Source organism: Metopolophium dirhodum, chromosome 1 (genome assembly GCF_019925205.1).
Source record: "Metopolophium dirhodum isolate CAU chromosome 1, ASM1992520v1, whole genome shotgun sequence".
Lineage (NCBI taxonomy): Eukaryota > Metazoa > Arthropoda > Insecta > Hemiptera > Aphididae > Metopolophium > Metopolophium dirhodum.
Window position 1 is genome coordinate 15968179 of NC_083560.1, and position 20200 is coordinate 15988378.

Sequence of the window (20200 nt, forward strand, 5' to 3'; positions counted from 1 at the left end):
TTATTGATATAATAAAACTATAACTGTAACTGTTCTTGCAACATTAAAATGCAATAGCAATGAAAAATTAATTAAGCTGTTTGTTATTACAGTAATAAACATGACAATAACAGAGATTTAATTAATATAGCAAATACAATCTTTTAAAAATTTAACAAATTACATAAAAAAAAAAATGCTTTCCCTGCATTAAAAAAAAAATATATATAAAGTTAAAAAAGGAAATATGTTGGACAAACAACATAGGCCAATAGCATCATATTATGTCATTTTTTATAAAACTGCTTAAAATAGTGTAAATGGAAGTGTAACACCAAGGCATATCTGCAAAATAAAATTACTTAATAGATGAATTTACCATTTAATTGTTAACAGTTCTATAGATAATTGATAAATAAAGTGGCGGTTAAATGATTTTGTCAAGGGGGGATATGGATGATTTTTCAACACGCACTATTTAATTATTAAAAATAAAATTTAGGGTTATCAGATCTTAAACTTTGAAAAAATTTCAAGGGGGATCTATCTCCCTTATCTACCCTACCATTTGACAGTAACTGGGTATTAAATATTTTTATTTCTAACGTTAAAGCACATTGTTATTTTTTTTACCTATGTTATGTTTATCTTTTTTTGATCTTTTTCCAATAGATTTTGGTATTTCATGAAGATATATATTTTGATTTGTAAATTGTCTGATGTCTTTGTTGAGTATAGTGACGTTGGTCCAAATAAATCTGCTTCTTTGTTGGACATCATCTGTGTCCATACCAATAATTATTGGTTCAATTTCAAGAAACCTTAGAAAAATAAACATTTTAGTTTATATAAATATTACTTAATATTCCTATATAAAATTAATTTTTGGCAATAGTAAATATATTTAAATTTTTGAAAAACGCTTGGATAGTCTTTAACAATAACAATAGAATACATTTCTTTGTATATGTTTTTATGTAAAGTTTTGTTAAAGTCACTAATCTAAAGTATAGCAGACATAAAATATAATGAAATTCATAAAAATACGCTTCTGGACATGGACTAAGTATGTTTTTTTACACAAAAACACGTGAAAGTCAAACTAATTATGGTTTATTATTTTAACTTTGTAAATAACTATTTATGGTTACATAGTTACCAAATTTTACCTAGAAATTGTTCTCTGTTCCTTAACTTTGATTGCTGCACTTGTTTCAAAAGCCCAAAAAAGTTTGCCATCTTTCTGCAGCGCTTGCATTTTGTTTTTGAATAGTAAAAACAAGAAAAATTTTTTTAGACAATCGTTTCGATCTAAATAAAAAATGAATAAGAAAATATAGCCATTGAACAACTAAACCATCTAATCAACAAAACATTTACTTCACCTACCAAAAAATTTATCTTTATCATAATTCTCCTTGTTTGGATAATATTGAATGACAAATTTTGCATTACTCTTATTATTGTCCTGATTATTATCATTTAAATAACTAGTTTCCAGAATCTTAAACGGAAATCTTAGAGTTTGTAGAACTTTTGGTACTATATAACAAACAAAATATACATATTAAGGTAGGTTAGGTGTTGGAGCCTGTTTTTCAAATTTTTCGCAATTTAATAAACCATCTCAGACAACCTTAAGCTTCTACAATCAATTAAACTAACGTTAAAAATGTATTTGAAATTGATGGAGGTATTTAACAAATTGATTGAACTTTTGAAATTTGAAAAATCAAAACTTTGGTGGGTTGATCTAATTGTATACTTGTGTGTGTGTGAGATTACAGGGCCGGCTCAATGTATAGGCGAGCTAGGTACTAAAGCAGCATTTTCAAAACAATGATAATATTACTATTTTAGAGGCAGCAACATTTGATTTTGCCTAGTGCACCATTTTCGCTTGAGCCGGCACTGTCTAAGAAAGAAGTGTTTCTGTGTTATCTTAATAGTATTTACCATTGTTTTGAATATCTTTTAAATTCATGACATGAATCTCTTTTATTTTATACTGTTCCTTGGCACAGTCTTTTTTAGCGTTAGCTGGATACAACATATAGATCTGTAATAATTTAATATTTATGGTTTTTAACAAAACAACAAGCAATTTTAATGATTACATTTCTTAGTTGTTCTTTGGTACTCCTCGGAACTAGATTACTGATCTTTAAAGTGGTGGAACTGCATGCAATGCATGCCCATGCATTGTCTTTAAGAATATTTTCTAAAGCTTTTTGTCCACAGTAAAATTCTAAGCATTCATTGCAATAAGCTCTAGATACAAAATAATAAACATAAATAATAGAATAAAAACTGCATGATTAAATTTATTTTACCTTATACAAAAACCGCACAATACCAATGTGTCTTTTTGAGTAAGACAAATGCAACAACCATCCTATTAAAATATATTAAAATGGTATAGTATTAAATTTGATAAAATAATCAAAACAGTCTTGAAAAAATATTAATTTTTCAAATAAATATAAATATTAACAACAAAAAATGAACTATTCGTGTTCTATACTTGCATTTGATTTGTCTTTTGCGATTGATAAAATAATATCTTTCCCATTTGTCTAAAAATAATAATAAAACAATTTTATAAAAACACATTACAACAGTTCACATAAAGATTATAATATGGGATCTAGAACATAAAGCCGTGAATTTACTATTTGAAGGGACCGTTATTCTAAATAAAAATAAGACTTATTCACATTTTCAGACTCATAATTTAATCAAAGGGAAACTATCAATTTATAATTTAAAAATTGTTGTAATGTCCCAACAAAAGTGGTTATTTATTATGAACTAATTATTTTATAAAATAGTCAGGATTTTATACAAACATTGGACATAAATTGAATTATGGAATTGCAAACATGGAATAAGACACTTAAGTGTTTAAATTAGATCATTAATGGTACAATAGCTACACATATTATAAGCACAAATGAAAGATAAAAATAGAAATTTAAGTTACATTGTGGGGGTAATGGATAAGTAGACCTGACTTATTAAGGGTTGAATTTAATTACATACAAAACTTGCTGTTTAAAAATCAAATGTCTTGATCAGGGTGAATGCATTAAAAATGACTGATAGGTAGGTTTGAAAAAGTCTTATTTAACTTTGGTCTTTGAATAGTTGTTAGTTAATGATCATAAAGTTTATTTTTCTTAATATTTATTGAGGGACATTAAGCCTTCCTTAAACTACTAACACTGCCGTTAAAAAATTCATGTAAAATAAATCTACTTTTTCTGTAAAACAGCCCAAACAAGTTTGGAATGTTAATAAAAACTAATGTAGTATACAACATTCAAACATAAAATATATTGTAAGAAATATTAAACATACATCAATTGTACACTGAAATATACTTTATGAGGGTTTATAATTTTATTACCTTTTAACCATACAAATGTCTACTTACAAAACAATCATTACATAGAAAACCTTTAAATATGGGGTGTTTAATCTTTAGATCATCTGAAGGTAATCGGCATGCTATGCAATATTGGTTTTCCATTTTTGCTATGAACAATTCAAAACAAAATACGTAATTCAAATTAGTCAAAATTATAAAACGATATACCTACATTAAAGATGTTATAAAAATATATTTTAAATGAGTCATTTTTCTGGTCTATTGATAGTTAAATAATGTAAATATTGTAATCACATTTTTTTTATAATATACATTAATTAACACTCAAAGAGTTAAACATTTTGAGCAGTTGTGACTTCAACCACCAATAATAATTTACAAGAGTTGTTTAGGTTAAGCTTTACCCTGAATAAAACATACCTAAATATATATAAATGATTAAAAATTAATATTTCTATCTTTCTTATTCCTCTAGATTCAAAAACGTATAGATTGTTTTCAATTAAATTATACCAATAAATTCCTTGATACTACAGAAAGGAATTATAACTTCGTATTTAAACCCATAAAGGCAGCTATAGTATTGGGAACAGTGGCGCACACGTTATGGGTCAAGGGGGTCAGTTGACCCCCTAAAAAAAATTGGGTGGTGGGTGGTGGTTGACCGTTATTATAGCCTTAAAGGGTGATGGTGAATATTATAGCTAGGATTTTGTAGACATCTTACTTCTGTAACCTACATCCTATCCTCTACAGTCTACAGCAACAACATAAAACCTGTTAATTAAAGTAATATAGTTCAACAATTTAGTAGTAAATTAGTAAGTCGAAAACATCAGTCTGTCGATGCAGACGGTTGTCGTCGGTCGTTTACAATGTACGAATGTATTAGGAAAACAGTAAGGAACACAGATAAGCTGGTTGGTTTCTAGAAATTCGCTCAACGACCACGATTGCTTATGCCCGCATGATAATATTATATTTTAATAATAATACCTAATATAGTCAATATAGAGCCCTTTGTGTCCCCACTGCCAACAATATTTTATACAAATTACAAAATGTTACAAAATCAAATAATCGATTGTGGTTTTGCGTGAACACTGAACAGTGAACATTATCACAGAGTTGTTTTTGTTATTAGTGATTTATTAATAGCAAACTGTGTGTTATCGTATTGCCCGTATTGGTAAATCCTGATATAGCGTACTGCTACAACTGATGTCTGCTGTCAACAACCGTTTAGTCAGTACGACTACAGATTTTTCTCATATTATAACTTATCAGTTACCAGTTTGAAGTTTTAAGTTTGCCTTGTGACTTTTGTCTTGCGGCTTGTGAGCACTCTGGATTTATAGTTGTATTTATTTTGATTAATTAATTATTAATCAACCATGCCTGTCATCGAAACATGTTTATGTGGAAAAAAAAAAAATAATTTAAATTCGACAAATTGGGGAAGACATTTAAGTACGTGCAAATCGATAAAAAACAAAAATTCAACTTCAAAATATCTAACTACTTATTTCAAAAGAATTTCGGCATCTTCTAGCTCTACCGAGTATGATGCAAAAAAAATGAAAAAAACTGGTGAGTACTAAGTATTATGCTAATATGATATTATGATAATATTATGATCAATCATTTATTTTTAGAATTTAAATTTTATATTACCTTCCTATTTTATCTAGGTATATTCTATGTTAGATATTATTTACAATTCAGTTTATAAATGGCGTACCTAGCCACCTATTATTCTATTATTAGGTATTCAATCTGAAGAACATGCCAATTTCTAATCATTTTTTTATCTGTTCATATAAAATACTGTATATACGTATGTACTACAGCAGTTGAGCAGTACAGAATACACTATTGCAATAATCGATTAAATTTAAATGATTTATGGGTAACAATTTATTTTAGGTCAGATGTAACATTTTTTTTTCTTAGTAGGTATTAAGAAATTATTTATGATTATAGAAGGGCAAAATTTAATAACATTGGAAGATATTAATGCGAAGGAAATGGAAAATGAAAACAAGGAATCTGATTTAATTATTCCAGTTCCAGATTTAAATAGTTCAATGGCCACTAAAGATATAAATGGTGATCATGACATATCTGGTAAATTATATTATTTATTTAAAAGTAAATAAATTAAATTAATAAACTATGACTTAAATAAATGTTTTTACAATCAAAAGATTTCTAAAATCCAGATTTACAAATTGGCTATTTTGAATTTTTCAAAATAAATTTAACACAGACATAACATTTTTATTTTCAGTATTAAAAAATGATTTATGATTACAGAAGGGCAAAATTTAATAACATTGGAAGATATTAATGCGAAGGAAATGGAAAATGAAAACAAGGAATCTGATATAATTATTCCAGTTCCAGATTTAAATAGTTCAATGGCCACTAAAGATATAAATGGTGATCATGACATATCTGGTAAATTATATTATTTATTTAAAAGTAATTAACTAATATACAATATAATAAGACAACAAAAATGAGTTCAACACGCTACTGATGTATGTTAATAATTAATTATTAAATGTATTTATACTATTTTTATTTTTTTTTAGGTATTGAAACCCCTTTATTTGCAAATATTGAACCAAATGATGATAGCGTGTATGCAGATCTATTCAAAATTCCCACAGCAGAAAGTACAACTACAGAAAATATAAATTTGACATATAATTCCACCAGTTCTGGTAAGTTGGTATGTACGATGTACCCCTGTACTTACATTTCAAAGAGCAAAAGATCTTAATAAATAAAAGAAGAATCAAACTTTGGTTGTCTTTTGACCATTTTATTCTGTAATTATATAGTGTTCATATTTATGCCAATACTAGAAATCTGAGAGTCTATTAATATGAAATCTATTAATTTGTTTTATTTTATTTTCATGAATGTAATTTTTATATATATATACAGTGTGTCCCGTTTTAAATGTACCACTAAATATCTCAGCCCGATAATCTTAGATTGAAATACGGTTTGCTGCAATAGCTTAGGGGTACTGAAGTACACATTTAAGGACAAATTTCAAATTTTTAACTCTTGTAGTATGCGCATGCGCAATACAAATTTTTTTTTTTAAATTGCAACACCTATTTTTATCACCGGACATGGATAGATTATTTTATTTTAAGTAATTTTCATCCATTGACCATAGTTCTAAACCAAAAATTGAATGAGTTACACCTTTTGGAAATTTTAAAATAATTAAATTTTTTTCGATTTTACCAAAAACATTTATTGTTTTAAATTTGAATTGAGTGATTTTTTCATAGATTTTAATAAAGAATGTGAAATAGGAAATTAAATAAAAAATACTCCGTTACATTGTTTTGACTTATGTTTATTTTTTTTATCTAATAAAATGTTCAAAATTTCCTCCGTTTTTTCTAAACACATTTCCAATCGACGCTATACATTTTTTTTTTGGTAATTTTGTATTAAATTATTTAAATGTATTTCATTTTAGTTCAAAAATGACTAACTTTTGTATCAAATTCAAGCGTGTAATGTTTTTGGTAAAATCGAAAAAATTTAATTATTTTAAAATTTCCAAAAGGTGTAACTCATTCAATTTTTGGTTTAGAACTATGGTCAATGGATGAAAATTACTTAAAATAAAATAATCTATCCATGTCCGGTGACAAAAATAGGTGTTGCAATTTAAAAAAAAAAATTTGTATTGCGCATGCGCATACTACAAGAGTTAAAAATTTGAAATTTGTCCTTAAATGTGTACTTCAGTACCCCTAAGCTATTGCAGCAAACCGTATTTCAATCTAAGATTATCGGGCTGAGATATTTAGTGGTACATTTAAAACGGGACACACTGTATATTAAATATTAGTGATTTTTAATTTTTAATTTTTAGTTGATGTAAATATTGATGTCTTCTCAAATGATCCAGCTGAATTGACGTTGCTAGCTCCATTTTCTTACGAAAAAAGAAAATTAATTCTAAATAATGGTCCTTGTCAACCTCAAAAAATTGATATGCCAAATAAAAAATTTCCAGTACACAATAGTAGAAGTTTTCAATGTTCCTGGTATATGAAAACCATGCCAAATGGTTCAGCTACTAGAAGAGAATGGATTTCTTACTCTTGTAGTAAAGATAAAATATTTTGCATTTATTGCATATTAATCGGAAATGAAAAAAGTACTGTATGGACTAGCACAGGCTTCAGCAGTTGGAATAAAGCATCTGAGAGAATAGTGATGCACGAAACATCATCAAATCATATTGAAGCTTGTCTTAAAATTAAATTGGAAGATACATGTTTGCCTCTTTTGCCTAGTATGTTAAAAGCAAGAAATGAGTTTGTTGCAAAAAATCGTATGATTGTTGAAGCTATTATAGAAATAATTTTATACTTAGCTAGACAATCCCTTGCTTTTCGAGGACACCGAGAAAGTTGGTCAGACAATTTAAGAGGAAATTTTAAAGATCTAGTTTGCTTACTGGGCAAATATCATCCTACCTTAGCAACTTACATTGTTGGGCATCAAGAAAAAAATAAAAACAAGTATGATTTTATTTCATGGAGACGACAAAATCAAATTATAAAATCTTTAGCTAGTTATACTCGTGTTGTGATTTTGAAACAGATAAAAACTGTCAAATTTTTTAGTCTTACAATGGATGGTACCTTTGATAACTCTAGAAAAGAACAGTTAGCATTTGTGATAAGATATTTAAATGAAGATAGTGGAGAAATCAATGAAAGGTTAATTAACTTAAAAGAATGCAATAATACGTCTTCTGAACAATTGTTTAATATTTTTGAAAACATTTGTAATGACAATTCTTTAAATTGGAATGATTATTTAGTGGGACAGTCCTATGATGGGGCTAGTAATATGCGTGGTTCATATAATGGTCTCCAAGCTATAATTAGGCGTTCTAATACAGCTGCTATTTTTGTGTGGTGTTATGCACACCGACTGAATTTGGTCCTTACCGATGCAGTTAGTTCCTCTGTGAATGCTGTTGATATGTTTGGAATTATAGAAACTGTACATGATTTTATTAATTCAAGTAAGAAAAGGGTTGCATTATTTGAACTACATCAAGAAAAATGTTATGGTAATAAACAACGTAAACGTCGATTTAAAAGGGTTCAGACAACAAGGTGGTGGTCCCATGATTTGGCATTAAACACAGTTTTGGATACATTTGATGCATTATGTGACACATTAGAAGAACTTCAAAAAAGTGAAAGTTCAAGTGATCGAAAAGGAGCCCACCAAGCAAAATGTTTAAAAGAAAATTTAATTTGTGACAAATTTTTGTTGACTGCATTTATTTACAAACAATTATTTGAAATTGTGACACCTTTAAGTAAAATGTTACAAACTGTAGACATAGACCTAATTGGAGTTATAGCTGTAGTCGATGACAAAATATGTGAACTAAAAAATGCCAGAAGTGATGAAAACTTTTTAAAATTACAGGAAAAAGTTGATAGGTTTAAAATGTGTTCATCTGTGGATAACGAAGATTTTAAACTATTGCCACTAAATCGTTCAAAGAGAGTTCCAAAAAAGTCTGCTGAAGAAACCCAAGATGAAGTAATCAATGATCCACTTCAACATTTTAAAATTCAAACTTTTTTTGTTGCATATGATACTGCAATTATACAGATTAAAGAAAGGTTCAGTGAAATCACCAAGGGTTTTCTGATGTTTACAGTAAATTTATACTGAAAGATGATTTAAAAAGGGAATATTTGCAGTTTTCTAAAAGTTATTTCAATTTTGAACAAGTGAAATTATTGCCCTTGCAATTGCATAACTCTGAAATAGAAATTTATGATGACCTCAGTGGTTCATTGACTGATGAAGCATCAGAATCAGAAATAGAAGATAGTTTTGAGAACAATCACGATAGACAAGACAAAGAAGTACCAAAACTTCATAAAAATGGATGCAGTTTGTCAATTGTTTTAAAGGTTTTGCTAATCAGTGGCCTATCATCTACATTCCCAATGCTTACTACTGCCTTAAAAATTGCTGTTACTCTCCCAGTGGCCAGTACTACTCCAGAGAGAACATTCTTAAAGTTAAATATTGTGAAAAATAAATTACGTAGTACTATGGCAGAAGGTAGACTTGAAAGCTTAATGATACTTTCGTGTGAATCAGATATCAAAATTGAAACTGATCAAATAATCAACGATTTTTCCAGAAAAAGTGTATTGTTAGAAAAAGCATTATTGTACTAATATAGTTATTTCAAATAATTGTATTTCCTCTCTTTAAAAATAATATACAACTTAATTTTAGTAAATTGTATTGCTCATTTAAGTAAAAATTACAATTTCAAGTTCCTTTACTATCTCAGTCTTACTAAATTAACTTCGCTTTTATTTTAAATACCCATATTTGTAAAGGATCATGTATTAAAAATGGTAAAAACTATTTTTATTAATTTTGCCTTTAACATTTTGTCTATTTTTGAATAATTATATAATATGCTATAGTTTTGCCTTGTGTATGCTAGTTTAAAATGTTGATCTAAGTGTATAGGAATATAATTTGATTTGACAAAAAGTTTCCTTATTTACAAGTTACAAACTTAAATAAGTAATAAAAACAGTTCGCCTATATAGACAAAAAATGTACCTATGTAATAGTTTTTAAGTTTTATATTCATTATTATTATATAAAAATAGTTTTTTGAATAAATTTAAAGTTAAATTATATTAAACTTCAATGAATTTAGGGGGGGAGGACTAGAGTCTCAAGTGCCCAGAGGGTCTATATTGGAGTTGCTTTGATAATGGTTGGTGGGTCGGTGGTCATCGATATTAATGTTCGACCCATGTTAATAAGATTGAGTGTGCGCCACTGATTGGGAAAACAAATTAACACTGGGACCGCTGTCGACGCCTATCATACTGATGGTTAGGCGGATACCACACTATGTCACATACATTTTGTCTTAAGAGAAGTGTATTTAAATATATTTGATAATATTAGTAGAAATTGTACTTACTAACGTATACAGTTAGCTATAAAAGCGTACAAAGTTTCGATAACAAAATTAATTTATTAGAAAAATTAAAATAACCAATATAAAATTATATCTATAAATTCCAAATAAGCAATTATGCCACCAGGGCGCGTTGGTTAGCTTGTTTTCCCAATAGTTCTCAAAAATGTAATAATATTTTCACCATATACATGGTATACTTAACTTCTTTTCAAAAATTTTTAAATTTTTCCCTGATAAAATAACTCGTATTATAATAATAATATAGTATATAAACATTATAAACATATGAAACAGTTTATAAATAAGGAAAATACTAAATTGTTGGTTCATACAAGTATTAATAATATTAGTACGCATGCACTTACAGCAGTTACAAAACTTCACGAATAACAATTGAGTACTGAAATATTATTAATTTAAATAAGTCACTAAATTTTAAAGTATAACTATCACTTACAAATTTGAGTAACATCAATTTTAATTTTTTCTCCATTTGGACTGCTATCAACATTTTTCTCTTTATCTTCCTCGATATTTCTTTTAATTCTATTATTTACCATTGTAATTTTTTTAAGGAATTGATCTGGAATAAAAAACTCTTCTTTTCTGGTATTTTTTCCTGTTAAAAAGTAATGTGTTTTATTAATAATATGCCATTTTAATGTATATTAACTATGACTATTTTTTTTTTAGATTCTGAGAAAAGCGATTTATATTAGCATTTTCTATACACAATAACATTTTGAAAATAATTTGACTCTTTTTGAGCTGTTAACGGACATTATCAGTTTACAATTTTTTTAGTTTTTTTTCTATAAATATCAATAAAATTTTATTTGTTAGGTAAAAAAGCTTGAAAATTTAATGAAAGGCTCCTGGTATATTGTCACAATAGAGTTGAAAAATATTAAAAATACATAGGCACAATTTTGACAAAATTTATCAAATTTTAAATTTAATAATTATTTTGTAGTTAAAAATTTATAAAATGTACAACTTCTATAGCTAAGGATTGAAAATTTAAAACAAGGTTCCACATAATCAGGTTATGTATAAATTAATTTATTCACAATAATATCATCAAATATACTTGGTAATATCATAGGCTGACTGGCTGTTTTCACTCAGAATCATTTTTTCTTATTCAATTATATTATTATATCATTGAATTCAAATTTAACACCATCCATTACAGTGACCCATTTGTAACCTACTGTACAGCAGAGCAACATCCACTTACCCACCTTTTTTTTTTTTTTTAATAAAAATTAGTTTTTGTTAACTTACAAAAATTATTTAAATATGTACAATGAATAAGGATCACTGAAATTATCGTTAAAATTAAATTATAAAAATAGTTATAAATATAATAAAAAAAAATTTCTGTCTAATCATGTTAACTACTTAACTACAATATTATTTTAGTATAAAATAATAATTAATGATCATAAATATAATATAGTTATAAAATAATTTGTTATGTCTTACCTTTCATAACAATAGGCAAATTCATTAAAGCCCAATTGACTAATCCATGTTTGGGGAACTCAAAGTTGAACTGTAATGATAATATCTACAAAATAAATTAATAAAAATCATAACAGTGTTTTAAATAAAGTATACGTCATTAAGAGTAATAACTGAAAGTAATTACATAAATCGCTTGTTCAAAATTTTCTTTTCGTGCATAGGTTAAATCGGCAATACCTTTTTTTAAGTTAGATCTGAATTCAAATATTAAGTCATTCTGCAACTAAACATTTTAATTTATAAGGTTATATTTTTTTAATTTAAAAGTAACCATTTATTTAATTACAGGCATCATAGAAACAACAGTTGTTGATTGGTTTTTTTTGTTGTTTTTGAAAAATTCTAATGGTTTAATCAATTCTACTACTCTGTAAATATTTAAATTTGTATTACCTGTGACATAGTATCATCACCCAACCACCAAACACATGTTTTTCCAGGCTTATCTTCAAAATATACTAAATCCATTTTCTTTGCAGAAAGAATGATTGCTAAATATTTATAAAAGTATACAAAAATGTAAAACAATTTTATATAGGTACATAATAATTGGAAAACACAACACTTGCCTAATATTTTGCTTAACTCCACAAATGTATTATTAGCAGCTTGGTAACATTTATTTTTGATAGATTTAATATACGAGTGATCTTACATATTTTTATACAAAGAAAAAAGCAATATTGTTCATGTTTTGTTTGTGGTGTTTTTTCAATATTTTAATTTTTAAGCGAGTATTATGATTTAAAATTATAGGTAAATTCACTCTAATAAATAGTATACATTTTTAAGATAGAGACAAAAAATTCAGGCATCCCTTCAAAATAGTTTTGGCATTAGTTTAAGGTTTCTATACAATCCATCTACCACCGTATTATAATATGAAACACATTAAATATTACTTATAATACACACTTAATTTATTAAGTATTTTATATCCGTGTTACAGCGTCATTTTGGAGGAGGCAGTAATATTAACAGGATATTATAGATTACAGATTCTTTAAAAGTTATTTATGGTGAACATATTATATTTATAGAACCCATGGGAAAAACAGCTTGAGAAGGTTTTGGGCAATAAAATTAGTAATAATTTATATATTTACTTATATTTTATAAGTAAATAAGTAATATAATATATATAATATATAATGTAAGTAGTACTAGAGTACTATCAGAGTAATAAGTAATTATTTTATTTGACACCACAACAGGCATATATTTTTTTTGTTTAACGTAAATGTGATTTAGTTTATGGCTAGTAGGAACGTTAGTATCATTTAGATATATTTTGTTTACAAATAATTTAATTATAATCCAAAGAAAGTTTCATTCAAATAAATCAATAAAGTACCTATAATATGTTATGGAGGATATCCGGTAGCGGTATCGTATGCTATCTACGCACTGAATACTTGTGTCGTATGCTATCTACAAATACCTTATCGGGTACCTTAGCGGTGTCGTATGCTATATACAAATATTTATCTACACTCTACAAAGTACAAAGTTAGATCCCACGGGTTTTTAACGATTAGTTGTGTCTGTGAATTATTCACGTGTGTTTGTCATTTGTATTGCGTTCAAAATGTCTTCAATTGGTGATTTATATAGACATATTATTTATACTGATGATACTTGTGTAAATTTTTAAAACAAAAAGGTGTCTTACCTAAACAAGAATTTTGTGAAAAAATCAATAATATTAGCAATGAAGTGTGGTGGTGTTCTCGAGGAATGTTATAAAAATAGCCGCAAACGAGATTCCGATGGGCAATTTGTGAAAACAAAAAAACTTACATTGCCAAACACCGTAAATCATAAAACTAATTTCATTGATCCACAAACAGGAGCTGAAACTATGGAATGTTATTGACGACATATAAAGGTAAGATATGGTATAAAATCGCATGGTGCCACTAATTTGCTGGAAAGGCAGCTTAAAGAAGAATGGTGGCGCTCCATAAACACAACAAATACGTTTGAAACATTTTTTATTGATGTGAAAAATACTTGTCAACTTTAATTAAGAACATTCATTGACAATCTTCATATACGTAAATAGCAATGTGTAGATAACATTCAGTGCGTAGATAGCATACGACACCGCTACCGGATATCCTTCTATTGGAAACCTCAATATTTATTTAATTGTATGGATAAAAGTAATTTTATCCTAAAATAACCACCGTGGCTGTCATAAACCGCAGCATGTTGCGGCCGAACTGTACGGTTCATCACCGCCACGGCTGAAACCGGACAGTGTGTTCACACTTCATGGATTAAGTAAGTAATAATTATAAAGTTACATACCGGCCCACAGCTTGGACTTTTTACCCATTTTGGCCCAAACGATCTGGCCTTGCTGCTTTTCCACGTCGATGAACATTTTTCTGCGTTCAACTGGTTCACCTACAAAATATCAGTGGGTAGTCAGTGATTCAACCGACAACACTAATAATATTGTCACCGGTCAATCGCGGCTCTTAGACGACCTACGAATATTACGATATTCGCACGAGTGTTTTGACGAATTCAGAATATTGCTAATGGGTAGTTTAAATTAAATTGTATGACATAATGTAGTTTATACACCTACCCATAAGACACGAGCGTCATGGACCGAAACACAGCACAAGACTATCAGGAATTCAGGACCCGGCTGCAATGACCGGTGAGTGCATGCGATAGACGACGCGCGACGACCAGTCGACGAGGGCGCGAAACAACAAATATGATTAATGAATGGGTAATTACCACCGGCTACCGCGAGTAATGTCACCACTGCGGCGCGCGTCCGTATCGCGTAGTGTGGAACGTTTAAAGTTTAAATCGAACACGGTGCGCTCGCGGACGAGTGGAGGAGACTAGGAAATCAGAATTGAGTATTTTCATAGCTAAATTTAGCCATGACTATAACTATCGTATAGAAATGTCGTTTATAAAATATTGTAAATAATACTTCTATAAATATTAAATAACACCGAATGGCAAATGGGCGGTTTAGAACGCGCGCGTATGCACGACAGTGCACAGTACGATAACGACGGTCGACAACAATATTATCCAATGAGCGAGTTTTGGTGATTTTCAATCGGCCTTTCGGCCTCGGCTTCCGTTTAAATCCCCTCCAAAATAAAATTATTTTTTTTTGATGTACTCGCGGCTCGTCGGCTCGGCTATCTCCTCTCTCCGCGCGCATACGCTCGCCACTATACTTGCTCTGCGCCCCTTCAGTTTTGTCTGTGTACCCAAGCCACGCGCGGCAGATGCTTCTTTAATACTTGTGTATACCTCTAGGTCTACGTCTAATATGGTGTATAAGTATATCAGTATCGGCGTACCCACGCGCTGCTTTATACGCGTATATCAGTATCAGTATATTATGTATAATCCTTATCGCGTTGGCTGTTGAGCTCCGCGGCTAGTATCGGCGCGTAGCCCGTACCGCCGCGCCGAAAATACGTCCGGTCGACACCGGCGACCCGCGCTCTGCAATCTGTATAATATGTATAATTAATAATAATTAATCTTATTGTTGTATAAATAATTAAAGAGTAGAAGTAAATAAAATATAAACACTGATGGTACTGCTCGTAATAATTTATATTTCAAAAATAAATTCAATAATTACTGATGAAAATAATTTTATATTTTTCATTAATTCTGTATATCGAAGGAACACGCTGTATACATCCGAAGATATGTTGCGTTAAAAAGTTATTAATGTTATTGAATTAATTATATCCAGACGACCAGACGTAATAACAATAATAGAGTATAATACATGGTATGTTATTGTTATTGACGTTCGAAGACATTTCGGGGATACCCGGATACATACACTAAAAATAAACAAAAAATAAAAACCAATTATACCATTAGATTCTTGAGACAGTACCTGATCGCCTATAATGTACAAATTGTATCCTACACTAACCAGTGGCGTATATACGAATTATTTTCACTGTGGGCCAATTTATCACTAATATAGCCATAACTATACATTTTTAAGGAGCTGGGTAGTTATAATTATGACATATACAATACAAATAAAAATTGCGCAATTTAATTTTATAATTATTATGTAAAATTAATTTTTTAATTCTTTTTTTAAAAATATTGACAGTTTCATATATATCTATGTATATTTTAATGTTACCTTACTATGAATTTAACATCAAAGTCATTAAGAGGATGTCAGCGCACTATTTGTTTTCTCTCTCTCTAGACCACGCGCAACATAGACAAAAAGCATTTGCGCAGAATCGTTTTTTCTATGTTTTTAAGTTATCTTAGAGTAAAATCACTCATTACGAAAAATATGGAGAATAATATTTTTAAGGGAATGACATACCGATATTTCCTCTAAAATATTATTCTCTATTTTTTTTGTAATTGGTGATTTTACTCTAAAATTACTTAAAAACATAGAAAATACGATTCTGCGCAAATGCGTTTTGTCTATTTGGCGTGTGGGTCAGAGAGAGAAAACAAATAGTGCGCTGACATCCTCTTAAAGCAAGTCCTGACTATCTAACATTTCCTTGTTGATTCCTCAAAAACGATTTTAATCAACCGGCTAAATTAATCATTGTGAAAAACTGTAAACAGTGTAGTAGTGTAGATAATATACAATATACATGCAATGCTTTAATTGAACTTGCAATTTCACTATGGCCTAGAGGGCCTCCCCTCTATATATATACGCCACTGACACTAACACTTGTATACGTGGTGGTGGGTTTTTTAAGCGAGTTTTTGTGCCGCTGTTGTGCGAGCTCAAACAATAATTTTTAATGTACCCGGCACTGCCACGGCAGCACTTCGATATTACATTTTCCGTGTTCCGTCAAAACATATTTTCGTCTCGGCGAACTATACACAATTTATTATAATATATTATTAATACGCGACACACACACACGCCTGCACAATGGATTTCGGGGCCCGGTGCAGAATTTTGCGGGGCCCCGTATTTATTTTATTTTCCAACAGACTTACTTTTTTTTTTATTAGCTTATAAACTTAAAGGTCTTGTTAGAAATCTATATTTGTATTTATAAACTAATCAAATCCAATTTGTACTTTTATATCAGGCACAAAATGAGTAGGTAGGTACCTACTTACTTAGTTACAAACAATATACGACATGATACAGAAATATCCGACGTATTCAGTATAGTTTTTGTAAGTAAAAGCCCGTGAAAAAAAATATTACCTATCGGCTATCAGCCTTGTTTTTAAAATTCAGACAAGAATGATTTTAATCATTCTAACACAGAAAAAAACGTTGTAATCTATAGATAAATGTGAAATTTCATTTGATACAAAATAATATTATTTTTTTTTAAATATTAATTTCGGATATTTATAAAGTAAAGAGATGCGCTTAAATACGAGCGTTGTCCATGTAACCTTTTGTAGGCTGTATCAAAATTATTATTTTCGTAGTTCATTACAAAAGAGTATTTTTAATATTTTCGTTAATAATTAAATGACGAAAGCAAAATAATATTATTATACTATTTATAATATGTTATATATACTATAGCTATATTGTGTACCGTCATCGGTTATCGTCGACCACAGATATATTATCGTGCCGTCGACGATAAACAATTTTCCAAGTAAGTAGGTATCTACGTTGCATAGGCGCACTAGAGTTAAAATTCTGGGGGGGGGGCTAACAAAACTATTTATTAAAAATAACCTATAGGGAGATTATATCTAAATCAATAAGGGATATTTGGGGGGGCTAAATCTTGGTCATGGGGGCTAAGCCCCCCTAGCCCCATAGTTGCGCCAATGCCTACGTGGTACTATTGAGTATAATTGACTATAATAATTAATACTATACAAGTATTATAGTAGTATTTATAATCAATGGTGGTACAGATTCATTTTTCTCATAATTAAATTTAGAATATAAAATATATGTTTGAGTATTTTCAAGCCAATAATGAGTAATATAGCCAATATAGGTATGTATAGTAATATTGCTACCTACTATATTGATTTTCGTCGATCACAAGCAGTTTCCTCAGAAAATCACACTTCCACACTGGTCGCATTTGAGTACTATAGGGATTATATTATTAGGATTATTTATAGTTAAAGTGATATTCAGAATATAATATAATTTGCGGGGCTGGCACTGACACACGTAAACACGACGGTATTTTTGAAAATAACAGAACCGATTATTATTATAATAATATTATTATAATTTATAATTAATAATATTATTATTGTTGTCGGGCGGCCGTGTCATGCCGTGTGCCCGTGTCCTAAGAGAATCCGACGAAAAACAAAACAGTTTCGTCGTACAGGCAACAGTGACGATGGAAATAGAAATCGTCGGACTTGCCGGATTTACGTCGGACGCGGCGTTAGTACGTTGTCGTCGGCTGCAGGGCTCGTCGAGGGAGACTTTGAGACGTAGTCTCTGGAACATGGGCGGATAAGCCCATCGGGAAATTCGGATTTTCCCAGTAGGCCCCCATCAATATTATGCTCAGAAGCCCCCCAATCCCGAAAAAAAAATAATAAAAAAAATTAAAAAAATTAATTTTTATGATACTGTTATAATATTTAGTATCATCCAGTCATAATCCAAAATTGATGAATGTAAAATATTGTGTAGTTTGTTGCTTTGATGTGCTTGTGAAGTACAACTTTTACACAAATGCATATCCCAGTCTCTTCGTTGCGTATAAACGGTGATGTTATCCGTGACATAAGTTGGATTGGATGTGAAAGGAGTTTTTCTAAGTCGAAATAATACATAAAAACTATTTGAGAAATACATTGGGCCAAGACATTTTAGAAATCCTGATGAATGTTGAAAACGATTTACCGAGTACCAATTGATTCAAATGATGTGATCAATAAATTAGTTGCTATTAATAGTACATACAATTTTTTAATGTTTTTTGATCATGATTAAATATGACTAACTGGTGTGCGGTACTAAACGATAATGTTATTTTAAATAAATGTATACATTATTGATATATGTGCGGTATTGAACGGTTTGATTTGGGGAAAATATGCGAGATTAAGGAATAAAAGTTTTGAACGATAGCCTTTTTTTTTAAAGTGTGCGGTTATGAACGACGCCCTTATTTTTAAATTAAATAGATCATTTACATAAATTATAAATAGTATAGGACCAAGTAGGTACAGTACCTTGTGGTACACCATGTCTTGTTAATAAATTAGGATTAACAGTATTATTAATCCTTACAAACTGTGACCTATCATCAAAATATGAAGAAAATAAGTCTAAGGCTTTTCCTCTTATACCATAGAAATCTAATTTATTAACTAAAATTGTATGGTCAACATAACCAAAATTCAAAGGCTTTTTGATATCTAAGAAAATTCCAATAACTTTTTTGATGTTATCCAGGTTAGTATATATAAAATTAGAAAACTTAATTAGAGCATCTGTTCCAGATAAAAAGCCAAATTGATTGTTTGAAAAAAAATTCAATTTATTGAGGAAGTTTAATAACTTTCTTTAATAACTGTTCAACAATTTTGGAGATTGAAAGAGTTAAATAGATAGGTCTATAATTATTATTACTTTGTTTTTTATCTCCAGTTTTATACAAAGGAATAATAATTGATTTTTTAAAATAATGAGGAATACCAGTTGATATTGCAAGGTATTAGGGACAGAGGTAATGAAATATGTGCAGCTGTCATTTTTAAAACTTTATTAGATAAATTATGTTCATAAAAAGTTGTTGAAACTTTTAGATTATTTATATACTTTATAATTTCATTAAGAGAACGTGGGAATAAGAATATAGAATTAGGAATAAAAGAATTTTTATTTTCTTCTTTGAAATCAGTCACATAAATCCCTTTTCAATTATTTTATCAGAAATGTTTTTGCCTACATTACAAAAATAATTATTAAATTCATTTGCAATTTCTTTTTCATCATATGAGAGAGTAGACTTATTACTTTCAACACAATTGATTGGTAACTTTATTTTTTCCAGTAGCTTCATTAATTAAACTCCAAATTTGTTTAATATTGCCTTTAGCATTTAAAATTTCTTTTTCAAAAAACATATTACTTGCTTTTTTATGAGTAATTGAAGTAAGTTTCTATATTTCAAATAAAAGTCTAGAAATTTACTATCAAAAGGACGCTTTCTTTCAACTGTATGCAACACTAATTCTCTTTTACTTATAGAAACTATTAAACCTTTCGTTATTTATTTTTTTAGTTTAAGATTTTTACTTCT

The 20200-nt window shown here is 29.0% G+C and overlaps 1 protein-coding gene across 1 annotated transcript; it reads right to left on the reverse strand.

The window, feature by feature from the left end:
* LOC132935447 (DNA (cytosine-5)-methyltransferase 3A-like) lies at window positions 1-15085 on the reverse strand. The gene is made up of 15 exons (XM_061001998.1): window positions 14536-15085; window positions 14250-14348; window positions 12330-12427; window positions 12061-12159; window positions 11895-11979; window positions 10864-11025; window positions 3416-3516; window positions 2508-2555; window positions 2313-2374; window positions 2097-2250; window positions 1936-2038; window positions 1369-1521; window positions 1149-1290; window positions 613-800; window positions 1-324 (listed from the first exon to the last, which is right to left on the reverse strand). Exons 1-15 carry the CDS (start codon window positions 14537-14539, stop codon window positions 257-259), a joined length of 1566 nt encoding a protein of 521 aa, XP_060857981.1. The 5' UTR covers window positions 14540-15085; the 3' UTR covers window positions 1-256.
* Between the last annotated feature and the right edge of the window lie 5115 nt (window positions 15086-20200).